The sequence below is a fragment of the Rhinopithecus bieti genome, unplaced genomic scaffold, assembly GCF_001698545.2.
Source record: "Rhinopithecus bieti isolate Rb0 unplaced genomic scaffold, ASM169854v2 scaffold_10548, whole genome shotgun sequence".
Lineage (NCBI taxonomy): Eukaryota > Metazoa > Chordata > Mammalia > Primates > Cercopithecidae > Rhinopithecus > Rhinopithecus bieti.
The window spans coordinates 445,684-464,683 of NW_016806834.1; the positions used below are offsets into that span (position 1 = coordinate 445,684).

General features: G+C 42.7%; 1 protein-coding gene across 8 annotated transcripts in view; it reads left to right on the forward strand.

The window, feature by feature from the left end:
• Positions 1-565: 565 nt before the first annotated feature.
• THEM4 (thioesterase superfamily member 4) overlaps positions 566-19,000 on the forward strand; it is a 46,856-nt gene continuing 28,421 nt past the window's right edge. For 6 of the 8 annotated variants that reach the window (XM_017877629.1, XM_017877633.1, XM_017877634.1 and 3 more), the window contains exons 1-2: positions 12,286-12,375; positions 14,505-14,691. In XM_017877629.1, coding sequence (XP_017733118.1) covers positions 12,301-12,375; positions 14,505-14,691 — 262 coding nt within the window. In that variant the 5' untranslated portion in view covers positions 12,286-12,300. Of the gene's footprint in view, positions 830-12,285; positions 12,376-13,664; positions 13,767-14,504; positions 14,692-19,000 lie in introns of those variants that run through there. The other 2 variants (XM_017877631.1, XM_017877630.1) reach the window with 2 other exon arrangements.

The window sequence follows — 19,000 nt, forward strand, 5'->3', positions numbered from 1 at the left end:
GATAGCAAGGATACAGAGGCAGAACAAAGGCAGTTAATCAAATTGTGACAGGTGCATTATTCAGGATTACATATGACTCTTGCTTATGCGGCCCAGGTGGCTGTTTTCTAGACTTGCTCAAAAGAGCCTTGCAAGTGCTTATCTCACAACCTTCGCTATGGTGCCCAGACGGCCGCAGCCTAGGCCTACTCAGGCATGTCTTATAACCTTCACTGTGCTGTTTAGATAAAACAGAATGCTGGAAGTTACTAGTTACAAAAAACAGGTGTCTATAAACTGATAAAACTTGAGGAGCAAGATACAATCATACGGAAGGAGGATGGGATTCAAGGGGGAACTTTACTTTTTCTTATCCTCTTGTTGAGGAAGTGCTGGGAGAGTCTCCAGAGCACATCCTTTGAGCCCTGGCTTCTTTGAGAGTGTTATCGAGACTTCACCCAGGTCTGGGCTTTGCCTGTTACTGCCTTTGGGATGAGTCAGCCTCATATAGAAAGCTTGTTTTCTCTTTTTTAATTTCATTTTCTTTCTTTAATTTCCTGTCTCACTTCCTCAGGCCCCACATTTGAGCGCCAAAGATGGTATAGGACTTTCTTCTCAATTCATCTAAAAATTGGGTTATTGTCACACAACCAGGAAAGATCAGACTCATGGACACATAGAAGGGTGAGAATAATGGAATTTATTGGGCGAAAAAGGAAAAAGAGAAAAACCTCAGCAGTGGAAGAGGGACCTGTTCCTACTTTGCCACACAGGAACTCAAGAGGCTGAGCTCCTCACCTCTGCCAATGGCATGAACTTCTGTGGCTCCACCCCGTTCTCCCAGTCAAAGGTCAGTGGGAGGTTCTCTGGGGAGCTCTTTTTACTTCACTGTCTTACTGCTTTATAAATGTATAACCAAAGGTCAAGCAAGACCTTTCCTTTGTTCAGGACAAGAAAATATAATCGTTGTCCCAAACATTTCTACTTCATATGTAATCTGTGCTTTGTCTTTACTTCAGGTATCACTTAGTTTTCACCTCCTTGCTTTATTATTTCTATTTCTACATTATTATAGTGTCCATCTGGAGTAACAAACTCAACCCGTGCCAAACTAAAATAGTTCCACTCCTGTTTTCTCTCTCCTGATCCACATGTGCACACTAAGAAAAATCTTTCTTTTCATTCTATTCACCCTAGTTTTCAAAGCCACAGCTCTAGATAATCATTCAAGACTCTTCTGCTTTCTGTTTCCCAGTCAGTAACTCCCCACATCCCTCAGTCCCAATGTCCTAAGTATCTTAAAACTTTACTTCTCATTACTCAGTACCTAGTTCAGATTCTGACCATATCTAACCTGGGCCTTTGCAACAGTCTTTTAACTGGTTTCCCTACCATTGCATTTCACCATTTTAATTCATTCATTACATCACATGGAGCTTCCTAAAACCTATGTTCATATTACTCCCTTGCTTAAAACTCTTTTAGTCTCCTCATAAAGGAAAAAGGTGCTGTATCATTCAAGTACTTTCATGATTCTTTAAAGACTCCACTTCTTGGCCGGGCGCGGTGGCTCAAGCCTGTAATCCCAGCACTTTGGGAGGCCGAGACGGGCGGATCACGAGGTCAGGAGATTGAGACCATCCTGGCTAACACGGTGAAACCCCGTCTGTACTAAAAAATACAAAAAACTAGCCGGGCGAGGTGGCGGGTGCCTGTAGTCCCAGCTACTCCGAGGCTGAGGCAAGAGAATGGCATAAACCCGGGAGGTGGAGCTTGCAGTGAGCTGAGAACCGGCCACTGCACTCCAGCCCGGGCGACAGAGCGAAACTCCGTCTCAAAAAAAAAAAAAAAAGACTCCACTTCTTTAGTTAACTTAATCCTATGTAATAACATTGGTGAAATCACGTGGGTTTTCTACTTATATCCTTTTATAATATATGAATATATTTTGTTATATTTTAAAATACATATATTTTTGTCCTTGTGCCACCTAAAATCATTTTTCATGCTGGTCTTTGGAAATACTGACCTAGAAGGTGAAATCTAAGCCCTGTGATGTGATCCCTCTTGTTCTTCACATCTTGCTGCTCTTCCTCTCTTTCCACCTTACATATATGAAGGCTGAAATCCTAGGAGTTCCCCAGTGTGATATGGTTATTTCACTCTCCTATGCCTTTGCTTGGAGCAGGCCCCCCTCCCCTGTTCTCTCTTTAATGAACTTTTTATCCATAGGAAATCACTCCATCATTTTAAAGTTTTCCCTGAAAGTCACTCCTTCTATGCCTGTATCTACTTCTCTTATAGTATTTTTCACATCCAAGGTTGCTGACACTTGAAGGCAGGGTCTAAGTCTTCTCTGTGTTTTACCTGTCCCTCACATAGAACCAGGGCATATAGTAGGGCTCAAAAAAAGTTTCTTGGATTTTGCTGAATCCCAGACTTTCAAAGTTAAAATTAGGAGAACCCACAGTTAAGGGAGTCATTCTAATTCCTAAAAGCATTTAATTAGTTCTGTATCACGGTCCATAAAAGGACAGTGGAACTGATGGATCCTAGAGTTGCTTGTTTGAGATGAGACCAGTGGCTAATGAGATAAGTTCAAATTCGTAACTCCAAAGCTTATACATACCATTCTGCCTCTCAGTTGACATGTGTTGGTCAATACATAGTAATCTGTGATGAATTGTCTTTGTTGGGTTACTTCTAGATTCATGTTCTTTAAAAGTTACATAATCAGGACTAGATTCCAAGGAAATAATCCAAAATAGAGGAAAAGCTATATTCATAACGTTCCAGTGGACATTTTCATTTAGAGCAGCAAAAGATTGGAAATAATTTAAATGTCTACCTTAATGGCTAATTATGTAATATATCAGTTTAATGGACTATTTTTCTGCTGTTGAAAATGGTGGTAATTGATATTATGGAGAAAGTGAGCACTAAATAATTTCAAGTGGTAAAAGCAGAAAGCAGAATTGTGGGATTTTTAAAATTTTGTTTGTTTTGTTTTACTGAGTTTACAAGTATATTAGGAAAATTGTATTTTAAAATTTGGAGGAAAGAAAATTTGCCCTTAGTTACTTTAAGAGGGAGAGATGGGTGGGTTTAAAACTTTTCTTTTCTTTCTTTCCCGGATTTTCTGAACTGGATTCTGAAAAATACGGAAAAAAATTACAAATCCTGGGCTAAGGGCAAAGTGGTTTCAACCCTGATCATGTATCCCCAACCCTCTGGTACGCCAAAGTCAGGACTTGCTTTTGTTCAGCCAGGAGGCTTTTATTCTGTAGGATTTTTTGTTTGTTTGTTTTTGAGACAGAATCTCACTCTGTTGCCTGGACTGGAGTGCAGTGGTGCAGTCTTGGCTCACTGCAACCTCCACCTCCCCAGTTTAAGTAATTCTCGTTCCTCAGCCTCCCAAGTAGCTGAGACCACAGGCACACACCATCACGCCCAGCTAATTTTTGTATTTTTTGTAGAGATGGGATTTCATCATTTTGGCCAGGCTGGTCTCAAACTCCTGACCTCAAGTGATCCACCCACCTCGGCACCCCCAAAGTTCTGGAACTAAAGGTATGCCACCATGCCTCAGCTTCTGTAGACTTTTGTTTTGATTTGTTTTGTTTAATTTTTATTTTTTAATTTTATTTTCCCATAAGTTATTCAGGTACAGGTGGTATTTGGTTACATGAATAAGTTCTTTACACTAGTGATTTGTGAGATATTGGTGCACCCATCACCCGAGCAGTATACACTGCACCATATTTATAGTCTTTTATCCCTCATCCCCCTCCCATTCTTCCACCCAAGTCCCCAAAGTCCATTGTATCATTCTTATGCCTTTGCATCCTCATAGCTTAGCTCTCACATATAAGTGAGAACATACAATGTTTGGTTTTCCATTCCTGAGTTACTTCACTTAGAATAATAGTCTCCAGTCTCATCCAGGTCACTGCAAATTTGGGTTGGTTCCACAATTTTGCGTTGGGCATTTGGGTTGGTTCCATGATTTTGCAATTGTGAATGATGCTGCTATAAACATGCATGTGCAAGTATCTTTTTCGAATAATGACTTCTTTTCCACACTGTTTTCCATAGCAGCTGTACTAGTTTACATTCCCACCAGCAGTGCAGAAATGTTCCTTGATCACTGCATCCACGCCAACATCTACTGTTTTTTTATTTTTTTTATTATGGCCATTCTTGCAGGAGTAAGGTGGTATCACATTGTGGTTTTGATTTGCATTTCCCTGATCATTAGTGATGTTGAGCATTTTTTCATATGTTTGTTGGCCATTTTTATATCTTTTGAGAATTGTCTATTCATGTCCGTAGCCCACTTTTTGATGGGATTTTTTCTTATACTGATCTATTTGAGTTCGTCGTAAATTCTGGATATTGTCCTTTGTCAGATGTATAGATTGTGAAGATTTTCTCCCATTCTGTGCGTTGTCTGTTTACTCTGCTGACTGTTCCTTTTGCTATCCAAAAGCTCTTTAGTTTAATTAAAGTCCCAGCTATTTATCTTTGTTTTTATTATATTTGCTTTTGGGTACTTGGTCATAAAATCTTTGCCCAAGCCAAAGTCTAGAAGGGTTTTTCCAGTGTTATCTTCTAGAATCTTTATAGTTGTAGGTCTTAGGTTTAAGTCCTTAATCCATCTTGAGTTGATTTTTGTATAAGGTGAGATGTGACAATCCAGTTTTATTCCTTACATGTGGCTAGCCAGTAGTTATCCCAGACCATTTGTTGAAAAGGGTGTCCATTCCCCACTTTATGTTTTTGTTTGCTTTATCGAAGATCAGTTGGCTGTAAGTATTTGGGTTTATTTCTGGGTTCTCTATGCTGTTCCACTGGTCTATGTGCCTGTTTTTTTTTGTTTGTTTGTTTGTTTGTTTGTTTGTTTGTTTTGAGACGGAGTCTCGCTCTGTGGCCCAGGCTGGATGTTAGTGGCCAGATCTCAGCTCACTATAAGCTCACGCCTCCCAGGTTCACGCCATTCTCCTGCCTCAGCCTCCGAGTAGCTGGGACTTTACGCGCCCGCCACCTCGCCCGGCTAGTTTTTTGTATTTTAGTAGGAAACGGGGTTTTCACCGGTTTAGCCAGGATGGTCTCGATCTCCTGACCTCGTGATCGCCCGTCTCGCCTCCCAAAGTGCTGGGGTTGCAGGGCTTGAGCCACTGCGCCACGGCCATATGTGCCTGTTTTATACCAGGTGCCATGCCTGTTTGGTGGACTTATGGCTTATAGTATAGTTTTGGAAATCAGGTAGTGTGATGCCTCCAGATTTGGTTCTTTTTGCTTTAGTCTTGCTTTGGCTATGTGGATTCTTTTTTTGGTTCCATAATGAAATTTTAGAATTAGTTTTTTCTAACTCTGTGAAAGAATGATGGGTGTATTTGATGGGGATTGCATTGAATTCGTAGACTGCTTTTTGGACAGTATTAGTCAATTTTCCACAATTATTGGATTCTACCCATCCATGATCATGGGATGTGTTTCCATTGTTTGTGTCATCTATGATTTCTTTCAGCAGTGTTTTGTAGTCTTTCCTGTGTAGAGGTCTTTCAACTCCTTTGTAGGTATATTTCTATATTTATATTTTTTGCAGCTATTGTTAAATGGGTTGAGTTCTTGATTTATTTTCTACTTGGTTGCTGGTTCTCGGTGTGATAGAAGACCGCTACTGATTTGTGTCAATTAATCTTGTATCTGGTGGCCGAGCGCAGTGGCTCACGCCTGTAATCCCAGCACTTTGGGAGGCGGAAGAGGGTGGATCACCTGAGGTCAGGAGTTTGAGACCAGCCTGACCAACATGGAGAAACCCCGTCTCTACTAAAAATGCAAAAATTAGCCAGGCATGGTGGCACATGCCTGTAATCCCAGCTACTCGGGAGGCTGAGGCAAGATAATTGCTTGAACCCGGGAGGCGGAGGTTGTGGTGAGCTGAGATCGTGCCATTGCACTCCAGCCTGGGCAGCAAGAACAAAAATCTGTCTCAAAAAAAAAAAAATCTTGTATCCAGAAACTTTGCTGAATACTTTTATGAGTTCAGGGAGCTTTCTGGAGGAATTCTTAGGGTTTGCAAGGTAAACAATCAAACAGGGATGGTTAGACTTCCACTTTACCAATTTGGATGCCCTTTGTTTCTGTTGTCTGATTGCTCTGGCCAGGACTCCTCCAGTTGAAGAGGAGTGGTGAGAGTGGGCATCCTTTGTCTTGTTTCCGTTCTCAGAGGGAATGCTTTCAACTTTTCCCCATTCAGTATTATGTTGGCTGTGGGTTTGTCATAGATGGCTTTTATTACATTAAGATATGTCCCTTGTATGCCAGTTTTGCTGAGGGCTTTAATCATAAAGGGATCCTGGATTTTGTTGAATGCCTTTTTTGCATCTATTGAGATGATCATGTGATTTTTGTTTTTAATTGTTTATGTAGCGTTATCACATTTATTGACTTGCATACATTAAACAGTGCCTGTATCCCTGGTATGAAACCCACTTGATCATGGCAGATTATCTTTTTGATATGTTGTTGGATTCGGTTAGCTAGCATTTTGTATTAGGATTTTAGCATCTTATGTTCATCAAGGATATCAGTCTGTAGTTTTCTTTTTTTTTCGGTTATGTTCTTTCCTGGTTTTGGTATTAGGGTGATGCTGGCTTCATAGAATGAATTAGGGAGGGTTCCTTCTTTCTCTCTCTTGTGGAATAGTGTCTAAAGGATTGGTACCAGTTCTTCTTTGAATGTCTCGTAGAGTTCTGCTGTGAATCCATCTTGTCCTGGACTTTTTTGTTGTTGTTGGTAATTTTTAAATTACTATTTCAATCTCACTGCTTGTTATTGGTCCATTCAGGATACCTAATTCTTCCTGATTTAAGCTAGTTGGACTGTATTTTTCCAGGAATTTACCCATCTCTTCTAGGTTTTCTAGTTTATGTGTGTAAAGATGTTCATAGTAGCCTTGATCTTTTGTATTTCAGTGGTGTCAGTTGTAACATCTCCTGTTTCGTTTCTTAGTGAGGTTATTTGGATTTTCTCTCTTCTTGGTTAATCTTGCTAATGGTCTATCAATTTTATTTATCTTTTCAAAGAACCAGTTTTTTGTTTAATTTATCTTTTATATTGTTTGTTTCAGTTTCATTTAGTTCTGCTCTGATCTTAATTATTTCCTTTCATCTGCTGAGTTTGGGTTTGGTTTGTTCTTGTTTCTCTAGTTCCTTGAGCTGTGACCTTAGATTGTCTGTTTGTGCTCTTTCAGACTTTTTGAGGTAGGCGTTTAGGGCTATGAACTTTCCTCTTAGCATTGCCTTAGCTGTATCCCAGAGGTTTTGATAGGTTGTGTCATTATTGTCATCCAGTTTGAAGAATTTTTAAAATTTCCATCTTGATGTCGTTTTTGACCCGAAGCTCATTCAGGAGCAGGTGTTGTTGTTGTTGTTGTTGTTGTTGTTGTTGTTGTTGTTTTCTGAGACAGAGTTTCGCTCTTGTTGCCCAGGCTGGGGTGCAGTGGCGTGATCTCAGCTCACTGCAACTTCTGCCTCCTGGGTTCAAGCAGTTCTCCTGCCTCAGTCTCCTGAGTAGCTGGGATTACAGGCGCATGCCACCACTCCCGGCTGATTTTTGTATTTTTAGTAGAGATGGGGGTTTTGCCATGTTGGTCAGGCTAGTCTCGAACTCCTGACCTCAGGTGATCCTCCCGCCTCAGCCTCCCAAAGTGCTGGGATTACAGTTGTGAGCCACTGCGCCTGGCCTATTTGCATGGTGTTGAAGTTTCTTTTTGGAGTTGATTTCCAGTTTTATTCCACTATGGTCTGAGAGAGTGCTTGATATAATTTCAATTTTCTTAAATTTATGGAGGCTTGTTTATGGCCTATCATGATCTGTCTTGGAGAAAGTTCCATGCACTATCAAATAGAATATGTATTCTGTGGTTGTCAGATGAAATGTTCTGTATATATCTGTTAAGTTGCTTTGTTCCAAGGTATAGTTTAAATCCATTGTTTCTTTGTTGACTTTCTGTCTTGATGACTTGTCTAGTGCTGTCTGCCAAGACCAACTCAGTTGTGGAGTCCCTAACCCAGCGGCGCTAGAGGAATTAAAGACACACACACAGAAATATAGGGTGTAGAGTGGGAAATCAGGGGTCTCACAGCCTTCAGAGCTGGGAGCCCCGAATAGAGATTTACTCACATATTTATTGACAGCAAGCCAGTGATAAGCATTGTTTCTATAGATTATAGGTTTACTAAAAGTATTCCTTACGGGAAACAAAGGGCTGGGCTCTGGCTAGTTATCTGCAGCAGGAACATGTCCTTAAGGCACAGATCGCTCATGTTGTCATTTGTGGCTTAAGAACACCTTTAAGCAGTTTTCCGCCCTGGTTGGGCCAGGTGTTCCTTGACCTCATTCCGGTAAACCCACAACCTTCAGTGTGGGCATCATGGCCATCACGAATATGTCACAGTGCTGCAGAGATTTTGTTCATGGCCAGTTTTGGGGCCAGTTTATGGCCAGATTTGGGGGCTTAGCCCTAGCAGCTGTCAGTGGAGTATTGAAGTCCCCCACTATTATTTTGTTGTCTATTTCATTTCTTAGGTCTATTAGTAATTATTTTATAAATTTGGGAGCTCCAGTGTTAGGTGCATATATATTTAGGATTGTGATATTTTCCTTTTGGACAAGGCCTTTTACGGTTATATACTGTCCCTCTTTGTCTTTTTTGACCGCTGTTGCTTTCAAGTTTGTTTTGTGTGATGTAAGAATAGCTACCTATCTCTGCTTGCTTTTGGTGTCCATTTGCATGAAATGCCTTTTTCCACCCCTTTATTTGAGTCTTTATGTGTTAGGTGAGTCTCTTGAAGGCAGCATGTAGTTGGTGGTTGAGTTCTTATCCATTCTGCAGTTCTGCATCTTTTAAGTGGAGCACTTAGGCCATTTACATTCAATTTATTATTGAAATGTAAGGTACCATTGTGTTCATTGTGCTTTTTGTTGCCTGTGTACTTTGGGTTTTTTTGTTTGTTTTTTTGTTTTTGCTTTTAACTTGTATTTTTGTTTTATAGGTCCTGTGTGATTTATGCTTTAAATAGGTTCTGTTTTGACATGTTTCTGGGATTAGTTTCAAGATTTAGAGCTCCTTTCAGCAGTTCCTGTAATGGTGGCTTGGAAATGGCAAATTCTCTCAGCATTTGTTGGTCTGAAAAGGACTGTTCTTTCCTTCCTATATGATACTTAGTTTCACTGGATACAAAATTCTTGGCTGATAATTGTTTTGTTTGAGGAGGCTGAAGATAGGGCCCCAATTCCTTCTGGCTTGCAGGGTTTCTGCTGATAAATCTGCTGTTAAACTGCTAGATTTTCCTTTATAGGTTACCTGGTGCTTCTGTCTCACAGGTCTTAAGATTCTTTCCTTTGTCTTAACTTCGGATAACCTGATGACAATGTGCCTGGGTGCAGGTCTTTTTGTGAGGAATTTCCCAGGTGCTCTTTGTGCTTCTTGTATTTGCATGTCTAGATCTCTAGCAAGACCAGGGAAGTTTTCCTCAATTATTCCCCAGATATGTTTTCCAAGCTTTTAGAATTGTCCTCTTCCTCAGGAACACTGATTGTCCTTAGGTTTGGTAGTTTAACAAAATCCCAGACTTCTTGGAGGCTTTGTTCATATTTTCTTGCTATTTTTTCTTTCTCTTTGTTGGATTAGGTTAATTTGCATTTCTAAAAGTGTGTCCAGAATTTCCTGAATTTTATATTGTTTTTTCTTTAAGCTGTCTATTTCCTTGAATATTTCTCTCTTCACTTCTTTTTATTATTTTTATTTTTTGACGAAGTCTCACTCTGTCGCCCAGGCTAGAGTGCAGGGGCACAATCTCGACTCACTGCAACCTCCACCTCCCAGGTTCAAGCAATTCTCCTGCCTCAGCCTCCCAAGTAGCTGGGACTACAGGCGTGCGCCACCACACCCAGCTAATTTTGTATTTTTAGTAGAGATGGGGTTTCACCATGTTGGCCAGGATGGTCTCCATCTCTTGATCTTGTGATCTGCCCACCTTGGCCTCCCAAAGTGCTGAGATTACAGGCATGAGCCACCACACCCGGCCCTCTCTTTACTTCTTGTATCATTTTTTGGATTTCCTTGCATTGGGCTTTGCCTTTCTCTGGTATCTCCCTGATTGCCTTAATAGCTAACCTCCTGAATTCTTTTTCAGGGAAATCAGGGATTTCTTCTTGGTTTGTATCCATTGCCGGTGAACTAGTGTGATTTTTAGGGGGTGTTGACAGGCCTTGTTTTGTCATATTACCAAGGTAGTATTTTCTGGTTCCTTCTCATTTGGGTAGGTAGGCTCTGTCAAAGGGAAGGTCTAGGGCTGAAGGCTATTGTTCAGATTTTTGTGTCCCACAGAGTGTTCCGTTGATGTAGTACTCTCCTGCTTTTCCTGTGGATGTGACTTCCTGTGAGCCAAACTGGAGTGATTGTTGTCTGTTTTCTGGGTCTAGCCACCCAGCAAGTCTGCCCAGCTCTGGGTTGGTACTAGGAGTTGTCTGCACAGAGTCCTGTGATATGAGCTGTCTGTGGGTCTCCCAGCCATGAATACCAGGGCCTGTTCTGGTGGAGGTGGCAGAGGGTGCAGTGGACTCTGTGAGGGTTCTTAGCTTTGGTTTAATGCTCTACTTTTGTGCTGGTTGGCCTCCTGCCAAGAGGTTGCACTTTCCAGAAAGCATCAGCTGTAGTAGTGTGGAGAGGGACTGGTGGTGGGCGGGGCCCTCGAACTCCCAAGATTATATGCCCTTTGTCTTCTGCTACCAGGGTAGATAGGGAAGGACCATCACGTAGGGCTGGGACTAGGCACATCTGAGCTCAGATTCTCCTTGGAGGAATCTTGCTGTGGCTGTTGTGGGGGATGGGGGTGAGATTCCCAGGTCACTGGAGTTGTATACCTAGAAGAATTATGGCTGCCTCTGCTGAGTCATACAGGTTGTCAGGGAAGCTGGGGAAAACCGGCAGTCACAGGCCTCACCCAGCTCCCATGCAAACTGAAGGACCGGTCTCACTCCCACCCTGGCCTTCCAATAGCCCCGAGTCTGTTTCCAGGTGGAGGGCAAGATGGGCTTGAAAACTTGTCTGAGGCTTTCCACCTCCCAGCTGCAAAAGAAGGAAGGGCTTTAGTTCTTCCCCGACCTTTGAAGTCTGCAAGCTGGGTTCATGCCCTCCCCGAGTTCTGGCCGGGAGGCTTCTCCCCGGTTCAAACTGTTACAAAGTTCAGCTAGAGAATTCCTTCTCCCTGTGGAATTTTACCCCCTGCTCCTTTGGCCACCCTCCTGATGGATCCCTGTGGTGCCAGGCAGGTATGGGCTGCTTGGGGACCCAGTGAGCTCCCAGGCCTTTCTGCTGCTTCCTCTACTCCTGTATTTCACTCGGCTTAGCTCTCTAACTTGACTCAGCTCCTGGTAAAGTCAGAAATTTCTCCTGCAGACAGACCAGCTTCCCCAGTGGGGGGGTGTGTTCAGGAGAGAAGGCTCTTTTTTTCCCACGTCCACAGTTGGGGCACTCATAGTATTTGGGATGTCTCCCGGTCCTGCAGGAGCAGTCCGCTTCCTTCAGAGGGTCTGTGGGTCCTCGCCGGATTGCTGGTTCTTGCAGTCAATCTTGAGCTAAAATTCACGATGCATGCCTCCACATGCTCAGCTAATACAGTTTTGAAAAAAGTTGGAGGAATCACTCTGCCCAATCCAACACGTATTATGTTCCTACAATAATTAAGAACGATCACAAGGTCCCACAATAGGCTATCTGCAAGCTGAGGAGCAAGGAGAGCCAGTCAGAGTCCCAAAACTGAAGAACTTGGAGTCCGACGTTCAAGGGCAGGAAGCATCCAGCATGGGAGAAAGATGTAGGTTGGGAGGCTAGGCGTCTCCTCTTCCATAGAGTTTTTGAGACAGGTTCCCTGTATTCTTCCCACCAAGCCAGCATTGGAGCCAGCCCCTGTCAGGAGAAAGCTGGTTCTCCCATCATACTGTGACCTCCCTGTTTTGGTTTTATGGTGCAGTCTGTGTATTGTAGGTACATTAAATCTGAATGAATTGATAAGGGTGGCTGAAAGTAGAATGCCATAGAGTTAATAGCTTCTGTGATCCTACATGTTCCAAGATAGCTGCAGCAGTCCAGAAAGCCAGTTTTCCTTTTGGTGTCTGTGGGCATACACTTTGTTCTGCTCCTTAGTAAGTCACACCTCATCTTCCAGGTCCTCTAGGATCCCTGTAATGTTCTAGTTGTTGCCTGGGCATTGGAGTAATAGCAGTGCTTGGTGGTACAGAAATAGATGGATGGAAGCTGTGGTTACTGTGACACCAAGAACTTGTCCCCTGAGCTGCCTACTCCGCTTTCTCCTATATTTTTTGGTAATTGGCTCTGTCATTCACCTCATTGCAGGATTCAGAATCCTGGGACTGGGTCTTGTATTTCTCTTTTTCCCCTACCCTCCTTATCCAAATAGTCACCCACCAAGTTCTGCTTCCTGCTCTTATGATTTCTCACCTGAGTTACCCTAGTAGCTTCCAGACAGGGCCCTCTGATTTCAATCTTGGACACTCCCACTATCTTTTATGTTATGGAAAGATCTAATCATGTCACTCCCCATTTAAAATCCCTCAGAGAGCACTGCAGTTAAAATTCAAGCCAGTTAGCTTAGTATTAAGGTTTTACATGCATTTCTGCAGCCATCTGCTCCACCTGCTCCACTCTTGTCCCAATAATGCCAACTTCTTTTAGGCTTAATTTTTTTTTTTTTTTTTTTTTTTTAATTTTTTTTATTTTTTTTTTTAATTTTTTTTTTTTTTATTTTTATTTTTATGAGACGAGTCCTCGTCTGTCGCCCAGGCTGGAGGCAGTGGCCGGACTCAGCTCACGCAAGCTCTGCCTCCGCAGTTCCCGCCATCTCCCTGCCTCAGCCTCCCGAGGTAGCTGGGACACAGGCGCCGCCACCTCGCCCGGCTAGTTTTTTATGTTTTTCTTAGTAGAGACGGGGTTTTCACCATATTAAGCAGGGATGGTCTCGATCTCCTGACCGCCTCGTGATCCGCCCGTCTCGGCCTCGCCCAAAGTGCTGGGATTACAGGCTTTGAGCCACCGTGAGCCACGCGCCCAGCCAGCCTTAATTTTATCATCTGTAAAATGAGGATAATAAATAGTACCTACTTCATATGATTGTAATAAGGCCCCTCAAAACTGTTTCATGCCTCTTTTGCAAACTGCATTAGGCTGTTCTCACGTTGCTATAAAGAAATACCTGAGACTGGGTAATTTATAGAGAAAAGTTTAATTGACTCACATTTCTACAGGCTATACAGGAAGCATGATGGTGGCATCTGCTTGGCTGCTGGGGAGGCCTTAGAAAACTTACAGTCAGCCAGGCACAGTGGCTCACTCCTGTAATCCCAGCACTTTGGGAGGCCGAGGTGGGCGGATCACCTGAGATCAGAAGTTCGAAACCAGCCTAACCAACATGGAGAAACCTCATCCCTACTAAAAATACAAAAAATAGCCAGGCATGGTGGGGCTGTAACTCCAGCTACTTAGGAGGCTGAGGCAGGAGAGTCACCTGAACCCAGGAGGTGGAGGTTGCAGTGAGCCAAGATTGCGCCACTGAACTCCAACCTGGACAACAGAGTGGGACTCTGTCTCAAAAAAAAAAAAAAAAAAGGAAGCAAGAAAACTTACAGTCATGGCAGAAGGCACAGTGGGAGCAGGCATTTCACATGGACACAGCAAGAGGAAGAGTGCAAGGCACGAGGTACTATACACTAACGGTACTAAACGACCGGATCTCATGAGAACTCACTATCATGAGGACAGTACCAAGGAGGGTGGTGCTAAACCGTTTAGTTCGTGAGAAATTCACCCCCATGATCCATTCACCTCTCACCAGGCCCCACCTCCAACATTGGGGATTACATTTCAATATGAGATTTGAGCGGGGACACACATCCAAACTATATTCCAGTGTTTTTTTTGTTTTGTTTTGTTTTGTTTTGTTTTGTTGCCTGTAATACTTTTTCCAAAAGCTGGCTAATTTCTGCTTATCTAATCAATATTCAAGTCAAAGGACCCCTTCCTGAACCCCTGATCCTAGATGAATACTTCTCCCTTATCCCCTAACTTCCTGTGCATAGCCACTGGAAGAGCTTTTAACATTTAAGATAATGTCTATTCTTCACCTCCATCTCCAGTGTCCTGGGCTCACCTGTGCTTGATTAAAGTTTGAAAAAAAGAATGGAATCAGCAGACCTGAGCATAATGCTGGCTCTGTCAATAGCTCGCTGAGTGATATTGAGCAAATCATTTTCCCTCTCTCAATCTCTCATTTTCCCAAGGAGGTTGGACCAGGTGATCCCTGAAATTCCCTTCCATTTTGAAGTGACAAGCTTATGGGGAGAAGAAAGCAGCAAGATAGTCTTAGAAATTGGGAGAATATGTTATGAAATAGAATGCACCTCGCATTACTTACTCTTCTTTTTCTTCTGTCTTTTAGAGGTCATTTTCTTCTGAGGAAGTCATTCTTAGGGATTATTCTGTCCCCAACCCCAGCTGGAACAAGGACCTAAGACTGCTCTTTGACCAGTTTATGAAGAAATGTGAAGACGGCTCCTGGAAACGTTTGCCTTCATATAAACGTATACCTGCTGAAAAGATTCAAGACTTCAAAACCCATTTGCTTGGTAGAAACAGCCACTTTCTCATTAATGTATCTGAGCATCAAATATCAAACTAAGAACAGATTGAAGTACTAGTTACTACCTGAAAAAAGAAAAAGTATAATGCAGGGTTATAGTTCTATAGTCACCAGTTTTATAGACCAGAAATCACAATAAATTTTGCAGATTGGAGCGCATAAAGCCTATTGTCAAGAATAAGACTGCTCCCACCCTGGCATTCTTATCACCATTAGCAAGAGTGAAGAAAGGGCCCCAGAGAGCTTCCACCCTCCTACAACCTCATCACCTCTATGTCTTGAGGCTATCATCTAATCTCATTTCACCCTTTATCCCATGTTTGGTTCTATCACCCTAAGAAGCTCAGAACACTCAGGTTACACCCACATCTCCCAGTATCTAAATCCCCAGGGCAACCCACCCTACACCCAAAATACACACATTGCACTTCCTATCCTTCTGTGTTTTTTTACTAATATACTTTTTTAGCATTATAATTTTATAGAAAAATTAGCCCAAAGTACAGAGAGTTTCCATATACCCTTCATCCCCTCCCCACCCCCGATTTCTCCTGTTATTAACATCTTGAATTATTACTGTGGTGTATTTGTTACAGTTGATGAGCCAATATTGATATATTACTCTTAAGGTGCATAGTTTGTTTTAGGGTTCACTCTTTGTGTTATGTTTTCCGTGGGTTTTAACAACTGTGTAATGAGAGATGTCTGTCATTATAGTATATTGAATCATTCACAGATATTTCTGAGTTACTCATTATCTTTTAATCATCCAAACACATCTTTAGGTGGTGGTGTTTCTTTTTTTAACTGACTTTTAAGAAGGCCCTTGGGCTGGGCACTGTGGCTCATGCCTATAATCCCAGCACTTTGGGAGACTGAGGCGGGCGGATCACTTGTGGTCAGGAGTTCAAGACCAGCCTGGCCAACATAGTGAAACCCCGTCTCTACTAAAAATACAAAAAAAATTAGCTGAGCGTGGTGGCGGGGACCTGCAATCCCAGCTACGTGGGAGGCTGAGGCAGGAGAATTACTTGAATCCAGGAGGCAGAGGTTGCAGTGAGCTGAGATCATGCCACTGCACTCCAGCCTGGGCAACAGCCTATCTCCCCCACCAACAAAAAAGAAAAGAAAAAGAAGGCTCTTAATATTGCCCAACAACCATCCTTCATGTTTCCCTAGTTTATTCACTCTTCTCCCTTACTGGATGACTATTTTCTGCCTTTATCTTTCTTCTTATGCCTCTAATACTTTCTTTTACCTTCTCACCCTCAGTTGGTCTCGCTTCCTATCTCACTAAGAGGCAATAAAAGCAGTCAGAAGAGAACTTCCAGTATCCCATTGCCTCACATATCCTCCACCCTGCATCTGTGCCTGATGTTCTGCTTCTTCCTGCTATAAGTGAACCATCCACACCCTCAGGGAGACCCAGCCTTCCATTTGTGCGCTGCATTCCATTTTCTTTGGCCTACTGAAGGACATCCATCTCTGCTAGATGTTTCTTATCAGCATATAAATATGCCACAGCTGCATTTCTCTCTTCCCAGTCTCTCTCTCTGTTTTGTTTTGTTTTTGTTTGTTTTGTTTTGTTTTGTTTTTTTGGTTTTGAGAATGAGTCTCGCTCTGTCACTCAGGCTGGAATGCAGTGGCATGATCTTGGCTCACTGCGACCTCCGCCTCCTGGGTTCAAGTGGTTCTCCCACTTCAGCGTCTCAAGTAGCTGGGATTACAGGTGCACGCCACCATACCCGGCTTATTTTTGTATTTTTAGTACAGACAGCATTTCACAATGTTGGCCTGGCTGGTCTCGAACTCCTGACCTCAAGTGATCTGCCCCACCTTGGCCTCCCAAAGTGCTGGGACTACAGGCATCAGCCACTGTGCCCAGCCTATCTTGAACCCACTCCCTCAAAACAGCTCTTGCCAAGGGTACCAGTGACCTTCATGTTGTTGAGTCCACTAACCTCTCAGCTTTTGGCACAGCTGGTGACTCCTTTCTACTTGAACGTAACTTCCAGGACACCACATTCTCCACTTCACTGGTCCCCCCTTTTCAATTTCTTGTGCTGGTTCCTCCCCATTCTCAAACCCTTCATGTTAGGTGTGCCCTCAAGTCTCAGTCCTTAGTACTCCTGTCTTCTCCACACTCCATTGGTAATCTCATGCAGTCTCTCAGCTTTAGAGACCATCCAAAAGTTGACAACTTCTTAATTAAATGATTGAAATTTAGTGCCTGGGTTTAAATTCTAGTTCCACAATTTAAAGCTGTGCAACTTTGAGCAAGGCACTTTACCTTTCTTTGCCTCAGTTTCCTCATGGTAGATACTTTAGTATTTGCTGAAGGAATTAATAAAACAAAAATAAAACTAATCAAGAAAAATTATAGAGTTCTTAAGATTCTTTGCAGAATCTCTGATATATCTCAAGGGAATAATTATTGTTTTATAAATGAAGAGGAAAAATGTGTAGTTTGTATTACTAATTCTTTTCCAACTCTTAGCATATCACACAACTGACTGTCCTTACCCCAGCACAATCTGGCTTCTACCCTAACAGCTCTACTGAAATGTCTTCGTTGAAGCTACTAGTGAGTGAAGTGCCAAATTTAGTGTGCATTCTTCAGCACTTACTCTACTAGACCTCCCTGTCTTATTCTCATTGAAACATTTTCTCTTGGCTTTCATAAACCTTTCAGACCAATCTTCCCTCCTCCTTCTACTTGCTCCTTAAATGTCAGTGTTTTCCAGGGTTCCATTCCTACATGGTTTTGCTCATTTCTTCATCCAACCCTCATTCACTCTTGACTAAAATTTGACCCTCTCAGAATCAAGAGGAGTTTGAGGTCCTCTTTGCTACCCACACTTGTTTTCAAACCATTACTTCCCCTCATCTTAAAAAGCCCTCTGGGCTGGGCACAGTGGCTCAACACTTTGGGAGGCCAAAGTGGTGGATCACTTGAGGCCAGGAGTTTGAGACCAGCCTGGATGACAGAGGAAGATTCTGTCAAAAAAAAAATATCCCTCTGTTTCTTTGAGTTTATACCATCTAACTTTGTCACCCTCCTCCTCTTCCCCTCCTTGTTGCTGTCATCTGTCAACCTCTCCCTCAGTGTTCGAGTATTTCAGCAGTTGGTCCACTATCTACCCAACTCCATTTAGCATTCTCAGCAACTCGAGCATCCACACAGTGGCTCCTCAGTTTATGTGCTTCCTCATCACCCTTGAACTTTTCTTATCCCCTAGCCCCAGGCACACACTCCCATGAACATCTTGAGCCTTATCTTCAGACAGTACACAGCCTCCAAATGCATACATTTAAACATCCTGTTTTCTTTTTTTTTTTTTTTTTTTTTGAGACGGAGTCTCGCTCTGCCGCCCAGGCTGGAGTGCAGTGGCCGGATCTCAGCTCACTGCAAGCTCCTCCTCCCGGGTTCACGCCATTCTCCTGCCTCACCCTCCCAAGTAGCTGGGACTACAGGCGCCCGCCACGTCGCCCGGCTAGTTTTTTTTTGTATTTTTAGTAGAGACGGGGTTTCACCATGTTAGCCAGGATGGTCTCGATCTCCTGACCTCGTGATCCGCCCGTCTCGGCCTCCCAAAGTGCTGGGATTACAGGCTTGAGCCACCGCGCCCAGCCTAAACATCCTGTTTTCTGATGACAGCATTTTTCCTTTCAGCAGCTTACTTATTCAAAGGCCCCTCAGAAACAATTGTTAATTCATTAAGACCTTCTGAGTTCATTGAATCCTTTACTTTCTCATGGTCCCGTAGCCCTCATCTATCTGAACTTCTGTAGCCCCCTTAGCCTAGAAAAACCCCAGCCCTGGATGAATCCAACCATCTGCCATCTATACTTTGAACAGGATTTCACGTAGTTAAGCATTGCTGGAGAAAATCACACCATCTAGCAGATAAGTTTGGTGACTGTGATTTTTGTAGTCTCATCTCCTGTCTCCATTCTTATCCTCCTCAAAGCCCTTCCTCCACTCAACTGTCAGAATGATTCAAAATGCAAATCTCATTTTCAGTGTTATCCCATTTCTTAAAATACTATTGCCTTTCAGACTTAAAAATGAACATGAAGCACCTAGGAATCTTGTTAAAATGCAAGTTCTGCTTCAAAAGGTCAGAGGTAGAACCTGAGATTCTGCATTTCCAACAAACTTCTTTCACCATCACAAAAGACAAATGCATCCTCTTGAGACCAATCGCTTTTGGTCTTTATTTTGAAATGACCTACATTTTAACTCAACCCAGACGTTATTTTCGCATTTTATGAAGTAAGCTCAAGGTCTGATA